We start from the raw sequence: 24719 nt of genomic DNA, 5'->3' as shown, positions 1-24719 counted from the left end.
GCAAATATGGCCAGAGAGCGGATGAAAATGTGGAGTTCAGGAGAGGGTTTTCTGGGATCTGTGGAATGAGTCAAGGAAGGAAAGGGTTTGTCTTGGAAAAAGAGCAGGTGGTTGTCATGCAAATAATTTGCGGCCTTAAGAGCAAGAAGTCAGACCCCTCCATCGTGGCCCCTCGAGGTGACCAAGGGCGAAGTGGCAGCTTTAGGGATTGGGATTCAGTCAACCTGAGTCCTTTTCCCAGAGTCAGAACTGGGGGAAGGCCCATGGGGGTTCTCCTGCTAGTGTCTGGGGAGGGGAGTTCCCTTCCAGGCAACAAGCCTCCCCTCAAGCTGCTTTCTTTCGTTCCGCCCCAAACTCTCCCTTTTACCACAACCTCGGTGTTCAAGCTGGCTGGCTAAGGAACCCAATAGAGCCAACCTACTAACCAGTAACTAAAGCCCTCCCACCAGGATTATTTGCATCCCAAAAGGAGGAATTGGTTAACTTAAATAAATGCCCAGTGGGTGGAAGGTACAGGGCAATGTGCAGAGGAAGATTTTTCACTTTGCTCTGCACGCCACTCCCCACGCCCCCAGGCATCCCCAGGAACCCGCCCTGGCCTGCAGAAGCTGGCCGCTGTCACCGAGGTCCCACCCGGGGAAGCGGGCAGGCTGGTCTCAGAAAAGGACACCGAGGACCAGGCCAGTGGTCTCGCTTGATGAAAATCCCTCTAGATTTCCCCATCACACCGGATCACTCACATTCCACTCGACTCCAGTTAGCCCTTTTTGCTGGTTTTGTGTATCCAGAAGTGGACTGAACTAGTTAACCCGAAGGAGCAGATTGCAAGGGTCAATGTGAGCAGGCAGGGAAACCGGGTGGAAGTTTGAGGGCACTTGTCCTCTTCTCGCTCCCCCATGCCCAACCCCGGCCACCAGACCCTCGGGGTTTCCGAGGGCGGCCAGCCCCGCAGGGAAGAGGCCTCCAGCGGTCCCCCTTTCCATAGTCTGTCAGGAGCAGGGGTGCAGGGTCGCTTTAAGACCCCAGTCTCTACCTCGGGCTCCCTCAGACAGAGTGAGGACGTCCAGTGAGGACGCACTCCACTAAAGCTGGGTCCGGGGCATAAGAGGCGGGGGTCCCCGGGCCGGTGCCTGTGGGGGGGGCAGCAGAGGATGCGCCGCGTGGGCCGGGCGGAGGTTCGAGGGGGCGTGGGGCAGAGGGTCACGTGACCCGTACCTTCCAAGTTCGCGGTGCGAGCTGGGGCGGGGCGGGGGCCGCCAGACGACGAGGAGGGGGCGGGAGGTGAAGGCGCTGGTCGCCGGCCCCCACCCATCCTGCCCGTCTCCCTGGGCCGGGCGCGGCCGCGGCGGGGGAGGGAGGCGCGGGCCGGGAGGGAGGCCCGGGCTGCAGTCGGCGCCCGCGGGGCCCGGGTCGCACCCAGTCCGGGCTCCCCCGCTCCGCCGCCGCCCGGCCTCGCCCCCGCCGCGCGCGCCCCTCCCGCCTCCCCCGTTGCCGTGGCAACCCGGAGCCTCCAGGCGCGCGCCCGCCGGTCCGCCCGCCTGCGGGAGCGCTCGGCAGCGGCGGCGGCGGCGGCGGCAGCTCCGGCTCGGGCGGCGCGCGCTGCGACCCGGTTCTGGAGCCCACTCGTCGCCCCCGGCCCGGCTCCGAGCCCCCGGCACGGCCCGCGACCCGGCCCCAGCGCCCGCCCGGCCGCCGGCCCCCATGGAGCTGCTGGCCGCAGCCTTCAGTGCCGCCTGCGCCGTGGACCACGACAGCTCCACCTCGGAGAGCGACGCGCGCGACTCGGCGTCGGGACACCTGCCGGGCAGGTGAGAACGAGCGGCCGTCGCGACCCCCGCGCGCCGCCCCCGCGCGCCTCTGCCCCCCCCCCCCCGCGCCGGCGGGAGACGCCGACCCCCCGCGGCCTAGCGCCCGCCCCCGGCTCCGCCGCCCCCCACTCCCACCCGCGGCACGGGTCGTGCAGCCCCCGCGCCCGGGGCTGGGAGTGCGCCCTGGCTCCGGCCGCCGACGCCGGGACCCCTGCCCCGGGCTCCTCCCGCGCTCCCTCCCAAAGCGCCCTAGGCGCGCGCGTCCTGCTCGGCGCCCCCCTCCCCGCGCCGCGTGGCCCTGGGACGCGAGGATCGGAGCCCGAAGGGAGTCGGGGGCCGGGGGTCGTGTGACATCGAACGGCGCGGGGTGAGCAGCGCCGGCTGGGATCTCGGCCGCCGGACCCGTCGGGGCGGCCGGTCGGCGCCGCGGAGCAGGCAGGGCGCGCCAAGTTTCCGACGCCTGCCCGCGAGCTCCGAAAACATGAAGGTTTTGGGCGGGCTGGTGCAGGAATGAATCACCCGGTCGCTCCCTGGTGAGGTGACAAAAAGGGTCTGTGGGGCCCGCCTGGCCGGGAGGGGCGACGGCCGCTCGGCCTGGACCGTCCCGGGTAGGGTCCAGTTGGCCAGGGCCCTTTGTGCGGACGCCACTCGCGAGCTGGCCAAGGTGTGTCATTGCTTAAAAATAACAGGCCCTGCCCCTCCTTCTCTCTGGCAGCGAGTCGTCCTCCACCCCGGGAAATGGGGCCACACCCGAGGAGTGCCCGGCGCTCGCCGACAGCCCCACCACGCTCACCGAGGCCCTGCAGATGATCCACCCCATTCCCGCCGACTCCTGGAGAAACCTCATCGAACAAATAGGTGGGTGTCCCTGGCGGCAGCCGGGCTTCGCTGGGGAAAGGCGGGTTTCTGGCGGACTCTGAGGGTCCCCCTGCTCCTGAGATGTCGTTGCATTTCGGTGAGCAAAGGTATCTGATGTGACTAAGGAACGTTTTTGACATATTTGGCTCTAAATGGTTCCATCGGCAAAACCACCACATTTCAATAGTGCTGTATAATTGGGCTTCAGCAAATGGATTTCTGTCCTGCTCTCCGAAGAGGTGTACCTGCCCAGCCCCTTCCTGGGAAGGGCCCTCTGTCCCCTTGTCATTTTTGCCAAAAAGACCAGGGGTGAGGTGCTGGGCCTTGCAGGAGGGGGTGCTGCCTGAGTGCCCCCCCCACCCCAGGGGCCCTGGGAAGACCTGCAGGACAGCAAAGTCTGAGAATGGTTTCTGCAGAGACCCAGGCTCAGCAAGAAGAGGCATGGGGGACTTGGCACAGGGGAAAGTGGAGAGAAAGTGGGCGCCCCAGAGGCCCCTGGGTTAGGAAGGCAAGCCTGGTTTCCCCTGCTTTTCCAGGAACTGGCCGGAGGTGTGGGGCGCAGCCTTGTGTGCGCACCTTCCCCGCCACTGCGGCTCATGTACCGTGTGAACGCAGACAGCGGATTGAGAAGGTGTCCCAAGAACCCGAGCACTTGGATTTAAAAGTCAAAAATTGCTAATGACATCCAGCTAGTTCCCATCACAGTCACCAGAGGTGGTAGTGAATGGGTCACGTGGGTTCCATTCCCTGGGAAATGGTACCAGCTGCTGAGAAAAGCTTTTCGTTCTAAAGTGTTGTCAGTGCAGCAGACGGTTTATCCGTTAAGTTAAAATTCTAGGTTTGGAAATTCGCTTCCCTAAATACATCGCCATCGTCCTCCATCCCAGACGTTCAGATAGATGGGAAGTGGAAGTAGAGCTTCTGTTGCCCCAGGAGACCCTGCCTTCCGGAGACTTCTGGGGCCAGCCCCCTCTCCCCTGGGAGGGTTTTTCCAGACTGAAGCCAGACAGGAGCCGAGCCGGGCACAGCTAAGGGGGTGGAGGCGCTCCGCTGTGCCGCGCGAAGCGCTGACTCCGGGAATTTGGTTGGCGTCAGGCTGGCTGGTGGCCGTGATGGTGGCAGATTCGCCCTTTATTTGCTGGGGGAGCGGAGGGGGGTTGAGCTGAAGACAAAAACTCAAACCTTTTTCTCCCACCTCTCTGCCACGCTGTCCTTTGTGGTGAGGACAACCCCCTCTGCCTTGGCAGACGCTGAAAACCTTGACTTCCACCCTCTTGGAAGGGATCTCCCACGGCTCACATCCGTGTCGTAACTGGGAAGGACATAGAGTGGGGGTGGAGAGCTCCGTACCTCCTTGCCCAGAGAGAGAGGCTCTCCTCTGCATCGGGGCGTGTGGAGACACGTCTCCTGGAGGCGGCTGGTCCTGTTAGGCTAGTGGCACAGGCTTGAAGCTGGGCTCTGGCCCGCACACCTGCTGGCCCTCCCATCCCTCGTCTGGCAAAGTGTAGAGACTGACATTCTGAGTCTTTTCTCCCACTGCCCGCTTCCAGTATCTGCTGGTATAATCGGTGAATATCTTTTCCTGGCTCCTGGGCTGGATCCATAGTAGTTGCTCACCAGCTGTGACGGACGGATGACAGCCCAGAGCTGTCAGCACCTTCTCACTTCCCTCGTCACGGACTTGGGGACTGTGCTAAGCAGAGTCCTACAACAGCCCTCCCTGCTTTTAGCTCTAGGAAGGAAGTTATCCGGAAAGGACCAATTCCTACAACCACAGTAAAATGAAGGTTATCCGGAAAGGACCAATTCCTACAACCACAGTAAAATGAAGCAGGGAAGAAAGTAGGAAACGCGTATGGGCATATTTGCAGACCCCGTGTTCGAGTCTGCGGTGTCTCCCATGGAGGGCGGAACAGAATTCCTCCGGGACTGTGCACGATACGGTGCGCAGCTGTCATTGCAGATCACAGCCCCTGAGCCCCAGCCGTTGGTTTCGTGTGCCCGTGCCCACTGTCGCTGTCTCTGACCTGACAAATGCTTGGCACATAGAAGGTGCTTGCTAAAAAATAAATGAATCCCCCGCCCTTTGGAAGTTTGTGTTTGAGTGATTCAAAGAAAAAAATGATTCTCTTCAGAAAGTGAGATTTTTGAATGACTCCAGGGGCTTTGGCAAGAGGAGCTGGGGACTTACCCTCTTTTGTAGGGCAGTACACCCAGCCTGGTACAAAACATTTTAAGTAGGGAAGATGGGAACTGGGTCTTGTATATCTGCACGAATATACTATACCGGGTGCAAGATTTTACCAGTAAAGTTCATTTTCATATAAAGTTGTGCTTGCTGACTGTACAAAATATAAGATAGGAAAACATATTAAGAGAACAATGAATACAGAAATTTAATCAGCTAACATGTAGCTCCTCAGGTAAAGCTACGCTATTAGTCTGACTTTAAGACCAATAAAAATAAACAGGCATTGAAAAATGGTTACACAGTGTGTCAAATAACTGTTTGTAGTCACAGTAATTCCAGGAAAACTGGTATTTAAATTCATATTCTAAATACTTCAGAAAGAAGTAAGAGTTTTAAGAAAATTCTAAAGTTACTTGTGTTGGGAGTCCTTGGCTAAAAGTAACAGAATATCCGGCAAAAAATGACCGTAAACAATGGCAGTATTTTTTCTCATTTAGAGGTAGAAAATTCTGGAATTTGGTTCATTCAGCCAAGCAGTTACCCAGCTCCTTTCCTTCTACCATTCTTGGCCTTTGTGCTTCATGTCACAAAATGGCTGCCACAGCTCCAGGCATGGCATCCCCAAGCAGCCACATGTAAATGCAAAAAAGAAAAGTTTTTCTTCAGGTGTCTGCTGAAGAGGGACGTCTTTTTGGGAAGCCCTTCACTCTCTTTTTTTTTTAAGTATGCTCCACGCCCAGCATGGAGCCCCGTGTTGGGCTTGAACTCACAACCCCTCAAGACCTGAGCTAAGAGTCAGATGCTTAACCTACTGAGCCACCCAGGCGCCCTGGGAAGCCCTTCTCAAGGATGTAAAATGTCCCCTTACTTTCCTTGGCCAGGTTGTGTCATGCTCATGTCTGAACCCACCACTGGCAAGAGGGAGGGAAGTATGGTTTTTTTTCCAAGTGCTTCTGTTAAATTTATTTCCTGGCTTTCAGCATATATATGAGCAACCTATACACTTTGAACCTAGAGATTAGGACTGAGTGCTCTCTGTAAATTTTATAGGGCATATGAGGCCAGATTTTAAGGGAAATTTACATTGGATGTGGACATTTATTTTCTAAGTCTTGAGTCTAATTTCTGTGATTTTTCTCTTGTCAAGGGAGTCCCTAAGGCTAAGCCATTATACCACTGAGACAACTGAGAGCTCCCTAAAGAATATTTTCTTTTTTGTTTGTTTATTTTGTTCTGTTTTGTTGCTTTTTGTTTTCCCTCCGGAGAAAGTTTTTTTTTAATTTTTTATTTTAATTCCAGTTAACATACAGTGTAACAGTAGCTTCACGTGTACTACATAACGTCACAGTGGGTTTTGATCAGTCAGCGTTCACCCACTTCCCTGAGCACCGAATGGGTCAGCCCCCAGAGGACACCCCTCCCCTGCTAGCTGGGAACCCGGGGTGTGAGGGATATAGGAGAGACAGCCAACAGTGTCTGCCACAATGTGATTTCAGAATTAATATTTCCAGCCCGGCTACCCACAACGCTGATATTTCCGTCTCTTTTCACCATATGTATCACACGGAGACGCTGGAGATAGTACTTACCCATATGTGCCCATGATAGCATGTACAAGACAGATTTCTGAACTGTCAAAAAGATGCCAAATTAGACACCTCGGCGAAGCTTCGACACTGCATTTTTTTCCTAAAGTAGGCTCCACACCCAGTGTGGGGCTCGAACACACAACCCTGAGATCGAGAGTCTGATGCTCTGCAGACTGAGCCAGCCAGGCGCCCCAAAGCTGCATTTTTAAAAGGGGTTCAATGCAACAAATATTTGAGTACCTGCTGGGTGGGAGGCTCATTCGCACTGAAAAGTGAATCCAAGTCAACTCGTGGAAACTTGGTTTCTTTAAACCTCTGTAAACACCGTGCATCAGAATCACAGGAGAACAGTTGGTTCAAGGTCAGCACAACAGTTGTGTCTTACGCTCATGACTGGTGGTGGTGGACGCAGTGGCGTTAAACCTCTGTCTTTATAGATCTTCAGTCCGGATTGCATTTGACAGAGACTTCGCTTTTCTCTTTCTCGTTCCTTTGTCAGATTGCCTTCCTGTTGTATTCTGCTGGATGGTAACATTGCAAAATCACAGGATCTTAATTTTTTAAAGTAAATGCTGTACTTACCATAAAGGCTTTATAATCTTGCGTTATGGGGCATAGGAAGCCAACTAATTAGTTCCACAGGGCGGATTTATGGGGCTCCCGTTCATGAATATACGTGATCCGGCCACATTCAGGTTTTCTATCCTTCCTTTGTCTCCTGTTTAGATACATTCAACAATGCAATAAGAAAGGAACAATCGCTAACGTTTGTCTGCATTGTAAGAGAGAGTGCTTTACAAGTGGTACATTTATCCCAGTTAGAATTTTCCTGGGAAAATTCTTCGTTATATAAGTAGACATGTCCAGGGGCCCCGAATGCTGTCCAGACCAGTGTGTCCAGCTAGCTGCCTGCTGGACCTCTCCAGCTGGGGGCCCCTCTGAAGCACCTGGATCTCTCTGCTCCCCCCGCCCCCCAGCACCAGGCAGTCCCCAGGACCCATCTTCTACCTTAACCCTGTTCCCTGAACCAGGCACGTGGTTCCATCCCTCCCCCGCCCTTGCAGTTCAGGCGTCCATCATCACCCCCTTGGGGAATTAACACAGCCTCTCTCTTCCTATCCACACCCACCCAAAGATGGAGACCAGAGTTGCTTGCCTGAGGTCTCTCGGGACCTCCCTCTTGCCCACGGAATAGACTGCCACCTCCATGGCATGGCAGGCAGACAAGACCTTAGTGGTCTGACCCCCTCCCCACTCCTCCCCCACTCCCCTCCTCCCACTGCCTGGGGCCAGGACCCCCCTTTTCCCCCTGAGGCTTTCCTGCTGTAAAAAGACAGTCCCTCCACCCCAAAACCGGATGTCTGAAATGGGTCCCCCCCCCCCGGAGATGCTACATTTGTGCTGATTCATATGTGCCCCCAAGACTTAGAATGCATTTATTTTAAGTACAGTTGGTCAGGGAAGTAAGTTTGAAACTGTAAAAGCAAAAAAGGAATGTTTCCTTTTTGAATTATAAGGTTGATGAACTATTGGTTTTTCCCTTCAAAATGAGAATTTACAACTACTCCCATTTCACAAATGAACATACTTGAGTTTTAATACTGAAGCATTTAAGGCTAGGGAAAGCATACTGTTGGGATATTGAAACATAATCGGGACATTTCCATCAACTGTGCACACTGGTTATTAACACATCAAGTTCTAGACTCGTTTGCCAAGTGTGTGTGCGCGGAAAGCGTATATTTGTGTGACTGGATTCTGAATGCGTTCAGGGATTTCTTTATTTGTTGGAAAGAACTTCCATATGCTGATCATTCCCAAGGAATGAAGACATTCATTGGGCCTGGTAGAGCCCTTTGCGGGGACAGGCGTGGGCGGGCTGGCTTGCTTTCTGTTCTCCTGGGCACAGCATCTGCCCTTGATGAGAGGACCAAGTCTTGACCTAGTGATCGGGAAAGAGCTTCCTCTGAAATCTTCCCCTTTTCTTCATTACAACTCTACTTGATTTCAGGACTCCTGTATCAGGAATACCGAGATAAATCAACACTCCAAGAAATTGAAGCCAGGAGGCAGCAGGATGCAGAGATACACACCAATGCCCACAGCTCCCCGGTCAGCGAGGAGACTCCAGAAGAGGAGGAGGAGGAGGAGGAGGAGGAGGACGAGAAAGCAAGCCCACCTGAGAGGAAGGCTCTGCCCCAGATCTGCCTACTCAGTAACCCCCACTCGAGATTTAACCTCTGGCAGGACCTCCCGGAGATCCAGAGCAGCGGGGTGCTGGAAATCCTCCAGCCCGAGGAGATCAAACTGCAGGAGGTAAAGGGCCACCCCGGGGGGGGGGGGGGGGGAGCTCCGTTCAGAACGTACAGGTGTTTTAACCCGCTCGGCTGAGGCTTCCTGCGTGAGGGAGGCGCCCCCGCCAGCTCGCCAGAATCCCTGGCAGGGTTTAGCCATCCAGAACAGGCAGGGAAATTCACATTATTTCACAGGCAACCAAAAATAGCTCGTTACCTTGTAGGAGAGCTCAGCCCAGTCGGGAGTGTTTGGGCGTCGCTGTATTAGGAGAGAGCGACTGTTGGGTATCCCCGGGCACACGTGAGCCTGGTGCCCTCGGTGACACCCAGCTCACTGAGCCTGCGAAGGAAGTCAGTCCCCTGAGGTTCACGTCCACCGCTTTATTCCGGAGTCCCATGAACCCTGCCGAAATGGTGCCGAAATGGAGGGCTCTGCCTTCCCGGCTCCTCTTGATGGTCCAGGCAGACCTTGCCCGTCAGCTAGGCCGAGGCAAGAGCACTGGGTTGCCTAACGGTGTATTGCTAGCGGGAGAAGTGATCCATGAGAAAGTCACAGTCACGGACATGCGGAAACACGGGGCTAAGAAATCGGCGTGTGCATTTCAGTGGAGCGAAGGTGGAGAGAGAAAGCCCGCGGTCTAGAGGGACGGGAGCGCGGCCGATCAAGGGCAAGGGGAGAGAACGGTGGGGAGGATTGGTGATTGTGCACATGTGTGTTCACCGTGAAATTTCAAAAATGGAGATAGAGGGGGAAAGGAAGAGATTTGGTTCAGTGCAATGTCCTCATCCGTGTCCTGTCCCCCATACTCACACACCCCTTCAGACCTGTCCTGAACTTGTTCTAGCCCCAGATCTGCCTCACTTTAACCCCCGCCCCTCCCTCCCGCGCTGGAGTCTGGAGAAACATTTGCTCCTCTCGTGTATTTAAAAGGCAAAGTAACCTGCGCACCGCTCACGACCAGGACTGAGGATACTGCTAACCAGGGTGCGCTCGCTGGCTGCTGGGGGAGGCTTGGGGAGGCTGGATTTGTGTCTGGGAGGATCAGGAGGGATCGGTTGCAGCTTGACATCCCTGGGGACTTGTGAGCAGGGATTTGTAAATGGCTGTGTCAGGAGTTTCTAATGAAACATCTGATGGAAACAACGTGTAGTCACCTGTTCCCAATGCGGCTTCTACAAAAACACTGGAGGAGACATAAAGATGCCCCTTGCCCCCAGTCAGAAATGAAGACACATGTGGGGGATATCTCCACTGAGGCAAGCACGTGGAAGAAATCCCCCTGCAGTTGTCCATCCCTCCTACCTTGGGGCTCCCCCCAGCCACTGGTAGGGCCACCGTCCCTAACTTTGACTTCCATATGAAAGGAATTATGCAATACTGTTTTGTATTTGGCTTCCTTCACACAGTATCACCACCACAGGGCCTTTTTTTTCGCCCCCAGAACAAGGAAAAAAGACCAGTTTCTGGGGGAATACTTCTTTTTTTACCTTGATAATTAGAGAAGTAAAGATTCTAAGTCCTTTAGAAAGCTTGGAGATAAACCCTAGTAGAACTTAAAACATGATATAAGCCTTCTGTGACATAAGCAAAGCTAAAAGCAGAGAGAGAAGGGGGCCTTTGTAGTAAAAGCAAACAGTAAAAAAAAAAGCCCCCAAAATAGCATAAAATAAGGGGGCAGAGTCAATAGCAAACGTATCAGTTACAGTGAGTGTAAATTGCTTACATCCTCCATGGAAAGACAGAACTCCTCCAATTGATTGGAAATCTAGACCCATTATATTGTGGGACAGCATGGAATCTGGGATAAGTTAACGAAGGAAACGGGTCATTTTGTGTTATTCAAGGTATCCTTCACATTGATAAAGGTATCGCTGTATTTTTAAATGTTTTAAAGTTAAATAAGCTACTCATTAATAGATTTTCATTGTTTAAAAAAATGCAGCACAAACATGTGCTGGCCTTGGCTCCCGGCTTCTCACCGGAGGACGGGCTGTGTCTGGCTTATCTCTCCTGATAAAGGATAGTCATAATGCACCATCTGGTTTTGGGGTTCATACATTTAAGAAGACTCTTAGGTGCAAAATCCTTACAAATCTTTATAAGGCTTCCCCCCATATTTATATTTGTTCTGTTCAACAGCAGTTTGATTTTGATTTTGGTTTTTAGCAACGTAGAGCCTCAGCTTAGTTTTAGTTTTAGCTTAGAACTCCCTGTGTCCTGAGTGCCGCTGGCTTGAATGAGAGCAAGGACGAACACAGGGGGCTCCCGCGGTGGGGCGGGGGAGGAGAGGAAGCATGCAGCTGACCTGGAGAGTAGCCTGCTGCCCAGAGCACTCAGCGGATCCCGCTCAACTTTGCAGGGAAACGGTGCCATTGACTCAGCAAGTGGCCATGTGGGGACCCTGATTAGGGGGAGCTTCGGTGTGCCCACTTGACATCCCTGGGGACTTGTGAGCTGGGATTTGTAAAGCAGGGAAACTGTGGCTGGTCAGGAGAGAAGTGCAGTTTAAGTGGTGGACAGGGACGCCTGGGTGGTGCCGTCAGTTGGGCGTCCGGCTCTTGGTTTCGGCTCAGCTCATGATCTCAGGGTCGTGAGATCGAGCCCCACTTAGGGCTCCATGCTCGGTGTGGCGTCAGCTTGAGATTCTCTCCCTCTGCCCCTCCCATTCGTGCATGCGCTCTCTCTCGCTCTCTCAAAAAAATAAGTGGTGGACACTGCCAAGTTGCCATTCAGAAAGGCAGGACACATGTCATGCTACTACGGGGTGGGAGGGACGCCATTTTCGCCCAGCCTCCCAGCCCTGTTAGCAGACTTCATGGTGTTTGCTCCCATCAGCCCATCTGTTGGATGAAAAATCCTATCTCATTTTAACCTGCCTGTCCTTGCTGACTTGTAAATTGAGCATCTTTTCATATGCTGTTTCCACTTGTCTATGAATTGCCTGTTCTTATCCTTTGCCCTTTTTTCTGTTGGGTTGTTTATATTTTTCTTCATGATGGATGGCAGCTTTTTATACATTCTGGCTTTTACATTCTTTTAATATGTTTAAAATGTTTTCTTCCATCCTGTAGTACAGGAGAAGTGATGTAGTATGGGTTTGAGTCTCAGTTCTGCTGCTTCTTAGCTGTGTGACCTTGGGCAAGTTACTAAACCTCTCTTTGCTTTTGTTTCCTTATCTGTAAAACTGGGCTCATCCTAGTACCTGCATCCCAGGGTTGTGAAGATAAATGAGTTAGCAAGATAAAGAGCTGGACAGACCGACCTCAATCGAGCGCTTAAGTGGCTTCTGCTTTGTGGTATCTTTTTTCCACATAAAAACATTTGGTCATTTTTATAGAAAATCTGCCAGGCTTTTTATTTTTTTGAAACCTAGGCTCCTGGACGTTATGTCTGTGATTAGGAAAGCCATTCCTAAGAGGTACACTTTACAATGAAAAGGTAATATTACAAACTGTTATGAACTGGCAGCCAGATAGAGTGGACTCTGGTAGAAACGTGAGCAGACGTTGCCGTCCACGCTATAGTATTTTCTGTAAGAGTAGGACATCCATGGATATTAGCAATCTGCAAAACGTAATGAGGTGGATTAAAATATTTTTACGGAACTTTGAAGTCACTGAGGATGTGCAGCCCACTGCAGTGGCCACAGGCCATTGGTAGCTACTGAACTCTTAACGTGGTTGATCCTCATGGAAACGTGGCATGTGTATAAAATACACACCAAATTTTGAGGACTTAGCACAAATTAAAAGAAAGCAAAGTACCTTATTAATAATTTTTCTATTACATGCTGATATAATATTCTGAATATATTAGATTAAATAAGATATGTTAAAAATTTTCCTGTTTCTTTTTACCTTTTTTAATAGTTACTAAGTGGTTGCTAAGAAATTTAAAATTGTGTATGAGACTTCTGTTTCTTTTGGACAGCAGTGCTCTTAAGAGAAGCAATCTTTTATTTTCCAGTGCCCATAAATACCACCAGAAAGTGGTCATATATTAAGCCATAAGAAAAAGTTCAATAAATATTTATTAAAACTGTATTGGTCATAATCACTCGCTATAGTGCAGTGAAACAAGAAAGTAAATGTAAACAATGTAAAAACCTCAAATCAGAAATGTTTAAAATGCTCCTAACCTTTGAGATAAGAAAGTAAATCTTATGTTGACAGATTATTTCAAAGATAATGAGGAGGATGCTACATTTTAAGAACATGTGGAATGCTGCCAAAGCTGCATTTGGATAAAAATTCACAACCTTACATGCTTTAATTATTAAATAAGGAATAAATACAGAATTAACTGAACTCAGAGGTCAGCTTTGAGACATTCGGGGGGAAATACACAAAGGCAGTCCTAAGGAAAGCAGATGGAGCGGAGATCAAAAGATACCGTGTAAAGTTGTAATGAGATGCATGCCTTCCTAGGAAAATAGAAGCTACCAAAAACTGACTCAGAACTAAAAATTTTTTAAACACCAAAATATACCAGGTAACCAAAAAAGTCTACAAAAGAGATGTTGCACCCAGATGGCTGAGTTGTGCCAAGTGGTCAAAGCACAGAGAAGTTTCTTGTCCCTTGGGCTAGTCTAGAACATGGCTGCATCCCCCAAAGTCACCAGCTGCATGTGGCTGCCGAGTGTTTGCAATATGGTTGGTGCAACTGAGGAACTGAACGTTTAATTCTGCGTGATTTAAACTAACTTCCCGGGCGCCTGGGTGGCTCAGTTGGTTAAGCGACTGCCTTCGGCTCAGGTCATGATCCTGGAGTCCCTGGATGGAGTCCCACATCGGGCTCCCTGCCGAGCAGGGAGCCTGCTTCTCCCTCTGACCCTCCCCGCTCTCATGTGCTCTCTCTCTCTCTCTCTCATTCTCTCTGTCTCAAATAAATAAATAAAATCTTTAAAAAAAAAAAAAAAAACTAACTTCCCTTTCAGGAGCCACAGGTGTCTCCTGTGTTGGTCAGGAAATATCTAGAGTGGGGGTCATCCTTTCTTAGAGGACCAGATAGTAAATATTTTAGGTGTTGTGGGCCCTGTAGCCTCTTTCAGAACCACTCGGCTCACTGTTATAATGTCATAGCCGCAAAGAGCATGTAAAGGGATGGACATTCCGGGTTAAACTTTTTTTATGCTCACAGTTGGCCAGCCCATGGGCTCTGGTTTGCTGTCCTGTGGTCTAGAGCATGGAAAAGAGGGAAATACACAAATCAAGTGAAAATATTACCAACCAAATCTGATCCAGTAGTGCACACACACATTAAAACAAAATCCACATAGTTCATAGACTTCAGCATCCCTCTCTTCGTAATCAGTGGGACCAGGAGACGTGAAATCAGTCAGATATAGAAGAGTTGGGTGTCATCAACCAACTGGGACTAATAACGTTTCTAGGACGCTCCACTCGACACCTTATCAGAGTACACATTGTTTTTCAAGTGCACACAGAACATTCACCAAGGTAGACCTTACCACACTTTTACAAATTTAGAAGAATTCAAATCATACAAAGTATGTTCTCTGGTCATAATGGAATTAAAATGAAAATCTGTGACATAAAGATAACAGGAAAATCTCCAAACACTTAGAAATCGAGGGGCACATTTCTAAATAATCCCTGAGTCGAAGAGAAAGTCTGCCAGGAAGTTAGAAATAAACTGTCCCTATTCGCAGATGATATGATGATTGTCTATATAGAAAAATCAAGAAATCTACCAAAAAAAAAAAAAAGCCCTCTTCAAACTAATAATGATAATATACACTAGCTTAAAAAAAATTAAAATACGATACCAAGTGCTGGTGTGGATGTGGGATAGCTTGAATTCACGTACATTGCTCGTGGGATTGCAACATGGTCTGGCTGCTCTGGAGAAGAGTTGGCAGTTTCTCATAAGTGACCAGACACCGTACAGCCCAGTGGTCCCAATTGTAGGTGTTTACCTAGCGCAGTGTCTCAAGAGCGACATTATGACGTCTGGAGCTGGATCATTCTTTGTTGCGGGGTGGGGGGGCGGGGGAGGTTCCTCCTGTGCATTGTAAGAGGTTTAGCAGCATCCCTGCTGCTAGATTGCAATAGACTCCTACCCCCAGTTGTGACAACCACAGAAGTCTCTAGACCTAGCTGAAGAATGTCCCCCTGGGGAGCAAAAGTAGTTCTTGGTTGAGAACCCCTGTCCTATAGAAATAAAAACTTACAATTTATACAAAAACCTGCACATGAATGTTTATAGTAGCTTTATTCATCATAGCCAAAAACTGGGAACAACCCACATATCCTTTAACGGACAGATAAGGAGACTCGAAGCTCTGTACAATGGCACGCGACTTAGTACTGGAAAGATCTATTGATGTACACAGCTGAGGTCAACGTCAAAGGCACGTTGCTGAGCGAAAGAAATCAGAAAGGTTGCACACCACGTGATCGAGGACCTTCTGAACCAGACAAAGTTACAGTGACAGAGACCAGATCAGTGGTCACCAGGGATGAGGGCGGGGAGGGTGTGCCTAGAACAGGAGAGCACAGGGGACTTTTCTGGAGTGATAGAACCATTGTGTGTCCTGGTGACAGTGTTGGTTATAAGAATCTATACCTGTGTTAAGATTCATAGAATCGTGCCTCCAAAAGTCAGTTTTACTGCATTTTAATTTAAAAACTAAAACATTTCTATAAAAGTGGAGAAAAAAGGAAAAGAAACAGATTGAATGTCCTCATTCTGTTCAACCTAATCAAATAAGCACTCTTTCCCACACCCCCCAAAAAGTAAAATCTAGATCTGTCTACTGTGACATAAGGCAAAAACTTACATAAAACACAAGAAAATCAAATCTGGAGATATATTAAAAGAGTAGCATACATTGAGGGGCGCCTGGGTGGCTTGGTTGGTTAAGCGGTTAAGTGTCTGCCTTCAGCTCAGGTCATGATCCCAGGGTCCTGGGATCGAGCCCTGTGTTGGGCTCCTGGCTCAATGTGGAGTCTGCTTCTCCCTCTCCCTCTGCCCTTCCTCCCCTTCCCCCACACTCGTGCTCACGCACATGCGCTCTCAAATAAATAAAATCTTTAAAAAAGAAAAAAAAAGAACATACATCGAGGACCTATGCATGAATGCAAAGATGGTGTAAAGTTTGGGGCCAAAATTTTCATTATCAATAGACCAGAGGAGGAGAATACCCTGATCGTCAAAGACATTGAAAAGGGAAGTAGCACATTTATTTCCATCTATACAAAACTCAGGATACTTTCTGAAATTTATAAGGAATATCTTAGGTCTATGTTCAAGAATATCTTAGGTCTATGTTCAAGATCACATTTCATGAAGAATTGTTGGTGACAATAAAGGCAAGACAATGAAGCTTGCTAAACGCTGATGTTGGTCTGGAAGTTCTAGCCAGTCCTGCAAAACAAGGAAAGAAATAAGAGATAACCATAAAGAAGGGCAGTCAGAGACACCCTTACCTGCCAACGATGGCGGCCTACTTAAAAATCTTGAGGGAGTCGAAAGTACTGGATCTTTATTAGGCATTTCAGGGAGATGGCTGATTCTAAGATAAACATGTAAAACTTAGTTGTTTTTGTATATATCAGCAAAACCCAGGCCTCGATCAATTAGTGAGCTCTATCAATAAGAAAAAGATGATTATCCCAAAGAAAAATGGACAAAACAATTCTCAGGAAAACTGCAAGTGGCCAGTGATTAAATAAAAAAGGCGGGGGGGTGTTGGGAATCAAACTCAGTGGTTTAATCAGAGGTCCAAATTAAAGCAACATTGAGGTATAAGCATTTCAAGTGGTAGAGACTTTTAAATATAAATATATTTAGAACCTGGTGTTGGGGGATTTTTCAATAAGTACTCTCAAACACAGCTGATAGGAAGAAAATAGCAATATTTGTATCAAACCCTTACAAGGGGATGTTTGCACAGGTCTAGTATTACTATTCCTAGAAATTTATCTTGAAAAATAATCAGAAATGTGCACAGTTATTTATTAGGATGTTCATTCCAGCAGAAATTAGGGGAAGAATGACAGGAAGAACCTGAAATGTGCCATGATAGGGGAATTACTTAGTAAGACAGTGTGCAAAGGCAAAACATGTAAAAAACATGTTCTCAGAGAATAGACTGGGTGAATATGTACGACACATTGAGTTTTTAAAAGGCAGGGTAGAGGGGCGCCTGGATGCGCAGTTGGTTGGGCGTCTGACTCTTGGTTTCTGCTCAGGTCATGATTTCTGGGTCGTAGGCTCGAGCTCCATGGTGGCGGGCTCTGGGCTACCCAGAGTCTGCTTGTCTCTCTGCCCCTCCCCCTGCTTGTGCTTACTCTCTCTCTCTAAAACAAACAAATAAAATATTTTTTTAAAAAATAGGCAGGATAGGGCGCCTGGGTGGCTCAGTTGGTTAAGCGACTGCCTTCGGCTCAGGTCATGATCCTGGAGTCCCTGGATCGAGTCCCGCATCGGGCTCCCTGCTCGGCGGGGGGTCTGCTTCTCCCTCTGACCCTCCCCCCTCTCATGTGCTCTCTCTCTCTCATTCTCTCTGTCTCAAATAAATAAATAAAAATCTTTAAAAAAAAAATAAAAAAAAATAGGCAGGATAGAACATTCCATCTATAGTAGAACTGGCATGGGAAATAAAGAGACATAATAAATTACATTTTTGTCATTTCCAATGGATCTGATAGAGATATTTAAATAACTAGGATGACCTAACAATAAATACTGTGGTCACATACAATAGCAAATCACACGGGCACACAGGCTTCCATGGGTCTCGCTGAGTCTTTAGGGTTTATTTATTTACTTACTTATTTGAGAGAGACTCGCACACATGCCCCCACCATGCATATAAGAGCTCTTGGGGAAGGAGGAGGAAGAAGCGGATGGAGAGGGAGAGAATCTCAGACAGACTCCCTGCTGAGTGCAGAGCCCTGTCACAGGGCTCAAGCCCAGGACCCTGAGGCCATGACGTGAGCCGAAACCAAGAGTCAGATGTTTAACTGACTGAGCCACCCAAGTGCCCCTGGTCTGACTTTCCATATTTATTTTTAAAAGCTTAATGTGAGTGTCTATTTTGTTAATATTTGGCAAGGGACACAACAGTGAGATCTTCAGATTTTTTTCCAAGTCAGTGACTTCTGCAGTAGATCTCATTTATTGAAGCAAGTCAGGTAACTCGTACCGCCAGCTCAATCTGTTGCTGGAGCATCTTTTTCTCCTTAGCCACAAAAGCAGCAGGTTGCAATGAGCTACCGTTCGCACAAGGAAAATACCCCAAAGTGATGGCCTTTTCGTAGGCCCAAGTCTTAGTCATTGAAGAATCAGGATTTAAGAATAAAATTGTATGTTTTCCTCTTTTTCTAAGTAAAAATTAGGTAGCTGAAATTGGAATGCGTTGTCTTAGACGTCGGGTAGGATTTTCTTGGTTTCAATTTTGTTTTTTTAAACTTATTCTGAAGCTCTTGGTTTCCACGCTCCTATTTGGAACGGTGTTGGAGTTACTGTCCAAGAACACAACAGTTTGAGAAAATAACCAGACATACATTCAAATTACAAGGTTGGGTGGGAGGCGGCTGTGAGGGGGTAGGACGTTCACGGGGGGAGGGCAGGGCCTCCCCGCCCCCGCAATGCGGTGGACCATGGAATGATCCTGAAAAGAGACTCAAAAGCAAAGAGGAGGGACCAGGACTGGAGAGGGGGGACAGGCACCTCCCTGGAGGAAGCATCAGATAGTACTTGATTCTCACCAGGCTGATGCCGGGGTCCTGAGAAATAATGGAGAACCTGCAGGGGCTGTCCCCAGCATGCCACGTAAAGCGGTCACTCCCGCGACTGGTGTGGCTCATGTCCCCAGCGAGCACCAGGAACCTGTCAAGGCAAAGGGAATAGAAAAGACAGACTTGCTCTGGTCCCTGATCCTGGTGAGCTGGGTGTGCTTGAAAAATAAGCAAGGAAGGATACTTGGAGTGTCTCCAAGGAGATAGGGTCACACAGACACTCCTGTGGGGCAGCCTGCGCAGGCTGGTCCTTACCAGCAACAGGACAGCCCCGACGTGCCAGACAGGACCTTCAGCTCCGTCCTGCCAGGGACAAGAAGGGAGGGGACCCAGTGTTCTCCGTTGCGGGCCGTCTAGGGGATCTGTCAGGATCTACCTCAATCTGAGTCTGCTCAGCCTGGGAAACAGGACAGGTTTTTTCTTTGTTTTCACAACTTCGAATTTTAATACACTTTTTTTTTTTAACTACCCATTTTAGAAGAAAATTATGGGTTTTTAATATGATGTACTTCTATCAAGAAATTAAATCGTGATTGTTATTCTGCTCACCGACCTGCACTGAACCACATACTTGTCTCTTTAGGATAAAGCTTAACCATTCAGCAAATGAGCCTCCAGTCGGGAGGGGGAGGGACTTGGCCTGCGGTTTGAGATGGACAGTAGCCCTCACACAGAACGTCACATAACTCCTGTCCTAGGACAGACACCTGTAACTCTTCCAACAGAGAGACGTTAGCATTTGTCATTTTTAAAAGGAATCTTTTAGATAAATAATTTATGTACCTGAGGGACACCTGGGTGGCTCAGTCGTTAGGCGTCTGCCTTCAGCTCAGGTCATGATCCCAGGGTCCTGGGATCGAGCCCCGCATCGGGCTCTCTGCTCGGCGGGAAGCCTGCTTCTCCCTCTCCCACTCCCCCTGCTGGTGTTCCCTCTCTCGCTGTGTCTCTCTCTGTCAAATAAATAAAATAAAAATAATTTATGTACCTGATATAAAGTGCAAAATGGATTTACAGTAAAAAACGTCTCCTCCACGCCTGGCCTCCAGGACTAGTGTCCATGTGTCACACAAATGGTGAACCTGCTGTTACATTGTTACGTGCCGTGCTTTCTTTTTTAACTTGGTAAAACATTTTGAAAATCTTTCTACATCAACCCAAATGGAGCACCCATTCTTTTTTTTTCTTTTTTTTTTTTTGTTAGCTTTATGGATCTCTGTTGTCTTTGATGTTCCATAATTTATTTAACCAACCCCCTATTGATGGGCATTTGCAATTAGAAATGTTGTGGATCAGGGCGCCTAGGTGGCTCAGTCGTTGGGCGACTGCCTTCAGCTCAGGTCATGATCCTAGGATCCTGGGATCGGGCTCCCTGCTCAGTGGGGAGCCTGCTTCTCCCTCTGCGTCTCCCCCTGCTCGTGATCTCTCTCCCTCTCACTCTCTCTCTCAAATAAATAAAATCTTTAAAAAAAAAAAAAAATGTGGATCAAGGACATTCAGTGCAGCATTATTTAAGACTGAAACCCTCACAGTGGAGTACCATGGGAATTGCCAAGTGGAATTGTGGAGTTAAAAAAGTTACCTGTTTTTTAGATTTGGGGAAGATACTGTCTTCACACTGTGGTGTAAGGGAGCTGGCTCGGCATCACCGCTGTACGTTAGTTGATCATTTTGTCTTGACCAACGTGCTAGATCATAAGTGATATCTTGTGGTTTTAATTCGCATTTCTCTTACTGTGAGTGAGGCTGAACATCATTTCAAATTTTAAGTTTTTACCTACTTTTGTGTAAATCTTTTTTTTTTTTTTTTTAAAGATTTTATTTATTTACTTGAGAGAGAGAAAGAGAGCACATGAGCCTGGGGGTGGGGGTCAAGGGAGAAGCAGGTTCCCCGCTGAGCAGGGAACACAATGTGGGGCTTGATCCCAGGACCCTGGGATCATGACCTGAGCCGAAGGCAGACACTTAACCGACTGAGCCACCCAGGCGCCCCTAGTATAAATTTTTTCATAAATCATCTTACTAACCAGGTCATCTGGAGAAAACGTTAACAATTGGCGCTTGTGATACGTGTGGGCTTGCAGAGGATTGGGATTGGACTGCTGGTGGTGTGGGGGGCACTCTGGGCCCCCAGGGGCTGCAGACAAGCTCAAATGTCATATGTGAGCCCTAGGCCCCCAAGAACACCGTGATCTCCCTCAGTCTTGTCCCTCCTTGTATTTCCCACGTGGACCAGACCTACTGCAGCTGGTCAAGGCGTGGGCTCTGGAATCTGACTTCGTCATCATTCGTGGAAGAAAGAGACACTCTTAGGGGCTTGTTCTTGACTAAGAGCCCTTTTTGAGTCACTTCCGGCCGCCTTAATGCCTGTGACGTGTGAATTACTGCGCTAGCCACAGAAGTAAGCAAAGCCTTGTGCCATTCCGGTCGGATCACGGGGCACGGGGACCAGCCTGGAGCGTGGAGGTGAATCTGCCCGGGGTGGCTACTCTGAAGGCCCCAAAGCCGAGAGCAGGTGCGGTCTCTGACGGAAGGGCCTAGCCGCCCCTCTCCTGACTCCTGCAGCACTCCCCGAGGAGAGAGGAAGTGTGTGGCCATCTGTGCACGGGGCCTGAGCGTCTGGAGCACAAGGCCCGGCCTTCGGCAGAACAAGGTACCGTAACTCCCTCTGGCACATTGTGGGGCATGGAGCCTGGACCGTGGGGTCTGAACCAAGCTGTCCATGGGTTACATGCCCACAGCCTCTGCGGCAGTCTGGTGCTCCAGGAGGGACACCCCAAGCCCCTGGCATTATGGCCCAGCTTTCTCTCTGTCCCCTCCCACCTTCCAGCTAGAAGCAAATGTACTAACGGGAAAGAGGCGTCGGGCATGTGCCCTGACACTTAGGACTCCGAGGCACCAGTAAGAGAGAAAGGTGCTTGTGGAAGCTTTGGGGGCCAGCGCCCTCAGTCACTGCCATGCCTCACAAGGACCTGGACTTCTTTTTTTTTTTTTTTTAAAGATTTTATTTATTTGATGGAGAGAGACACAGCGAGAGAGGGAACACAAGCAGGGGGAGTGGGAGAGGGAGAAGTAAACTTCCCGCTGAGCAGGGAGCCCGATGCGGGGCTCGATCCCAGGACCCTGGGATCATGACCTGAGACAAAGGCAGATGCTTAACGACTGAGCCACCCAGGCGCCCCTGGACCTGGGTATCTTGTTACAGGACAGGTTGTGTGTGGGTCTAGGGTGAGGCCTGGGGATCTGCATTTTCACAACCACCTGTGGTCGGGGGACCAGGTTGAAAAATGTTGGCTTTTCCCCCCTTTTGCCTGGCTAACTCTTATTCTCTGACTCAGCCCCTTCCAGAACCCTCCCCACTGCTGGGGCGAGGCCCCCTCCCCTGTGTTCCCACTTCACTGTCAGGATCGCTGCTGAGCTGTCATTGACCGTGCCCTGGCTGCATCCTTGGTGACAGCATGCCTCTGTCTCTCTATGTCCCCAGCATCGAGCCCAGGCACATCCTGGAGGTAGCTCTTGGTACATGTTTGTGGAACAAGTGAGCTGAGGTGCTGGGCTCCCCCGCGGTTGAGGTCTCCTGGGCTGAGGGTCTCCAAGGGGGCAGGGGGTGGCCTTGGTCATCTCGGGGTCCCCAGTGTCTGGCGGCCCCCAGCTTATAGCAGGTGGTCAGTAAACTTCTGGAGCATTGAGTTTTCTGTACAAGCCGCTTTAGGAAGCTGTCCAGGAAAGGAGACGGACATTGGACGTCCAGGCCAGCAGGAGCCAAGAGAGAAGGATGAACATAAGATGCGGCTAATGGTGTCCTTGTAAACAGACAGGCAGGCTGCCCCGAACATGGGGAGCAAGGAGCCTGGGGAGCAGAACCTTTGGGTGGAAGTTACCAGTGGGCAGGCGTTACTAACCCACCCATAAACCAGGACTGGCTCACGCTTGAGTTGTAGTTTGGAGGTTTTTTCCTTTAACAGTCTTATGAAGCACCTACTTGAAAGCAGCACATAATAAGCAGATGATTAAGGACCTGGAGAGAGTCTGCAGTCCAGTGTAGGAGGGAGGGGGCTCCTCTATAAATCACAGCAGGCCCACCTCCGAGGAGACAGGGCGCTGGCCGGGCACCACTGGCCTCTGGGCTCGTGGGGAAACCTCGGTGTCTGTGTGGAAGGCCTCCTTGGCCCATAGCAGAGCGGTGGAGGCACGGGGCCCTGGAGTCAAAAGGACAAACCTCGGTCTCGCCGCTCACAGGCCGTGTGACCTTAGCACCCGCCTCTGCCCGGTGGGGACAGTCTGGGAGACCTCCAGGGCTTTAGTGAGGACCGGGTGAGGTGACAGGCACCTGTCGGGTGTTGGACGAGCACCCTGGGGCCATTTGTCTCTGCTAACCCTGCGCAGACAAGGTGGAGAGAACAAGGACATCCATGACCTCCGTTCACTGGGTGAGGGCTGCACCCGCCTGTGTGTCTGAGCAGAAGCGTAGTGACTAAGAGAGAAGCGTGGCCAGGCGTTTCCTGGATTTAGAGAGAGAAAGATGCCTCATTCTGGCGAGGGAGCGGCAGCAGGAACGTCCTGAGTTCTTGCAAAATGAACTTTCTCTCCCGTGTGATTTTTGGGAAGAAGTACGGGCTGTTACAGAATACCGGTGAAGAGTCATCTGTCGGGTCTTTGTGGCCCTGGTGACGCAGAGGTCGTCTCCTTTCTCTTGACTCTGGTCCCAGGCCTCGCTCCGGTGATTTGGAATAATGCCCGACTTTCCCTGGTTCCCTGAGAGGTGTGTGTCCGTGTCGGGAGGGGGCTCCTGGCCCCAGCCTCCGGTCCAGGTCGGGTCAGATGGCGAGCGAGGGAGGCCCGGAGGATGGAGAGCACCAGAGTTCCTGGAGCTGGATGGGAAATCAGGTGGTGCTTGGCCAGCTTGGGCTGCACTCACCGACTGCCCCAGACTGGGTGGCTGGACAGCAGGCATGGATTTCTCACAGCTCCGGGGCTGGAAGTCCGCGATTAAGCCGCATTGGTGTCTCGTGGGACCCCTGTCCTTGGCTTGCATCCCTGGGGTCTGTCTCTTCTCGTAAGGACACCAGTCATATTGGATCAGGGCCCCACCCTTATGACCACATTTAACCTTAATGACTTCTTCCTAGGCCCCATCTCCAAATGCAGTCATACTGGGGGCTAGGGCTTCAACATATGAGTTTTGGGGGACACAACTCAGTCCATAACAGGGAAGACGCAGGCTACCTAAGAAGATCCATTTTGTTCCCTTCACCCGCTCAGATGGGAGCTCAGACCCGGCCGCTGTGGACAGCCTGTCCTGGGAAGAGGGACTTGGGAAGACGCGAGCCCCACCCCCACCCTGGGACTGTGGCGGAGGGGGGTGCTTCTGCGTCCTGGCTGTGCCGATGCCCCACCAGACAACTACGGCAGCGGAGACAGGCGGCCTTAGTCTCTGACCTCCACAGAGGTCACCCTGGAGACTCAGGTCCCATGAGCACATCGTGATAAAGGGAAGGTGAGGGCCTCAGACAGCTGTGATTCACGAACACTGAGGTCAGGGGATGCTGAAAACAATCCAGAGCCATACAGAATGCACCGCGTGGGGGTTCCACTGAGCATCCTGACTTACAAGGAGACGGTGCAGGTGAAGACCAAGGTAGGGAATCACCCAGATTTTCTTGGTATCCATGCCTCCCCTTTCATCCCCCTTGCTGGGCTGGGGTCTCATTCGTTTCTTCAAATGCATTGCTCGGACAGCATGCCAGTGGTCCTAACTCTGGGCCCCCCCGGCCCGTGCTGAGACAGCCTGCACACCCAGCGATCCCCAAGCAGACCCCGTGGCCCACACTGCATTAGAGGGGGGTCCCGGCTTTGTGCATCTGGAGTGTCTTGTATCCGAGGGGTGCAGTGCTGCTCTGGGGGCCGCAGTCTCACACGTCTCTGGACGGCCCCAGGGAGGGGAGATGTTGTCGGCTGAAGCTAAATCTGGCCGGCTCGTGTGAGATGGAACCGTGATGGTCCCAGCTGGGACACCAATGATTTCTCTCTGTCGTTTCCTTTCTTTGGAGAACGATCTGAATTTACTGAGAAAGATAGGCCCCAGTGCCTTCCAAGCGCGATGGGCTAGGCTGCAGGGAGCCGGACAGGGCTTCTCATCCACGGGCCAGCTTGAGAAATGGTGTGAACACACTCAGAGCTCAGGAGCAGCCCTCCCGGACACTGGAAAACAGGG

The 24719-nt window shown here is 50.5% G+C and overlaps 2 protein-coding genes across 3 annotated transcripts in view; one reads left to right on the top strand and one right to left on the bottom strand.

The window, feature by feature from the left end:
* NEU2 (neuraminidase 2) overlaps positions 1 to 1163 on the bottom strand; it is a 79644-nt gene extending 78481 nt beyond the window's left edge. For both annotated transcript variants that reach the window (XM_036109562.2, XM_036109566.2), the window contains exon 1: positions 741 to 1163. The gene's annotated coding sequence lies outside the window, so the exon portion shown is untranslated. The remainder of the gene's footprint in view (positions 1 to 740) is intronic.
* Positions 1164 to 1529: 366 nt separating this feature from the next.
* The window catches only part of NGEF (neuronal guanine nucleotide exchange factor), a 38318-nt gene continuing 15128 nt past the window's right edge, over positions 1530 to 24719 (top strand). Inside the window, exons 1-3 of the mRNA XM_036109561.2 lie at positions 1530 to 1808; positions 2524 to 2666; positions 8458 to 8762. Of these exons, the coding sequence (XP_035965454.2) occupies positions 1702 to 1808; positions 2524 to 2666; positions 8458 to 8762 (555 nt within the window). The 5' untranslated portion in view covers positions 1530 to 1701. The remainder of the gene's footprint in view (positions 1809 to 2523; positions 2667 to 8457; positions 8763 to 24719) is intronic.

The sequence above is a fragment of the Halichoerus grypus genome, chromosome 4 (genome assembly GCF_964656455.1).
Source record: "Halichoerus grypus chromosome 4, mHalGry1.hap1.1, whole genome shotgun sequence".
NCBI lineage: Eukaryota > Metazoa > Chordata > Mammalia > Carnivora > Phocidae > Halichoerus > Halichoerus grypus.
Note: the sequence above shows the minus strand (reverse complement) of the source record. Positions and strands in the feature narration are given on the sequence as shown.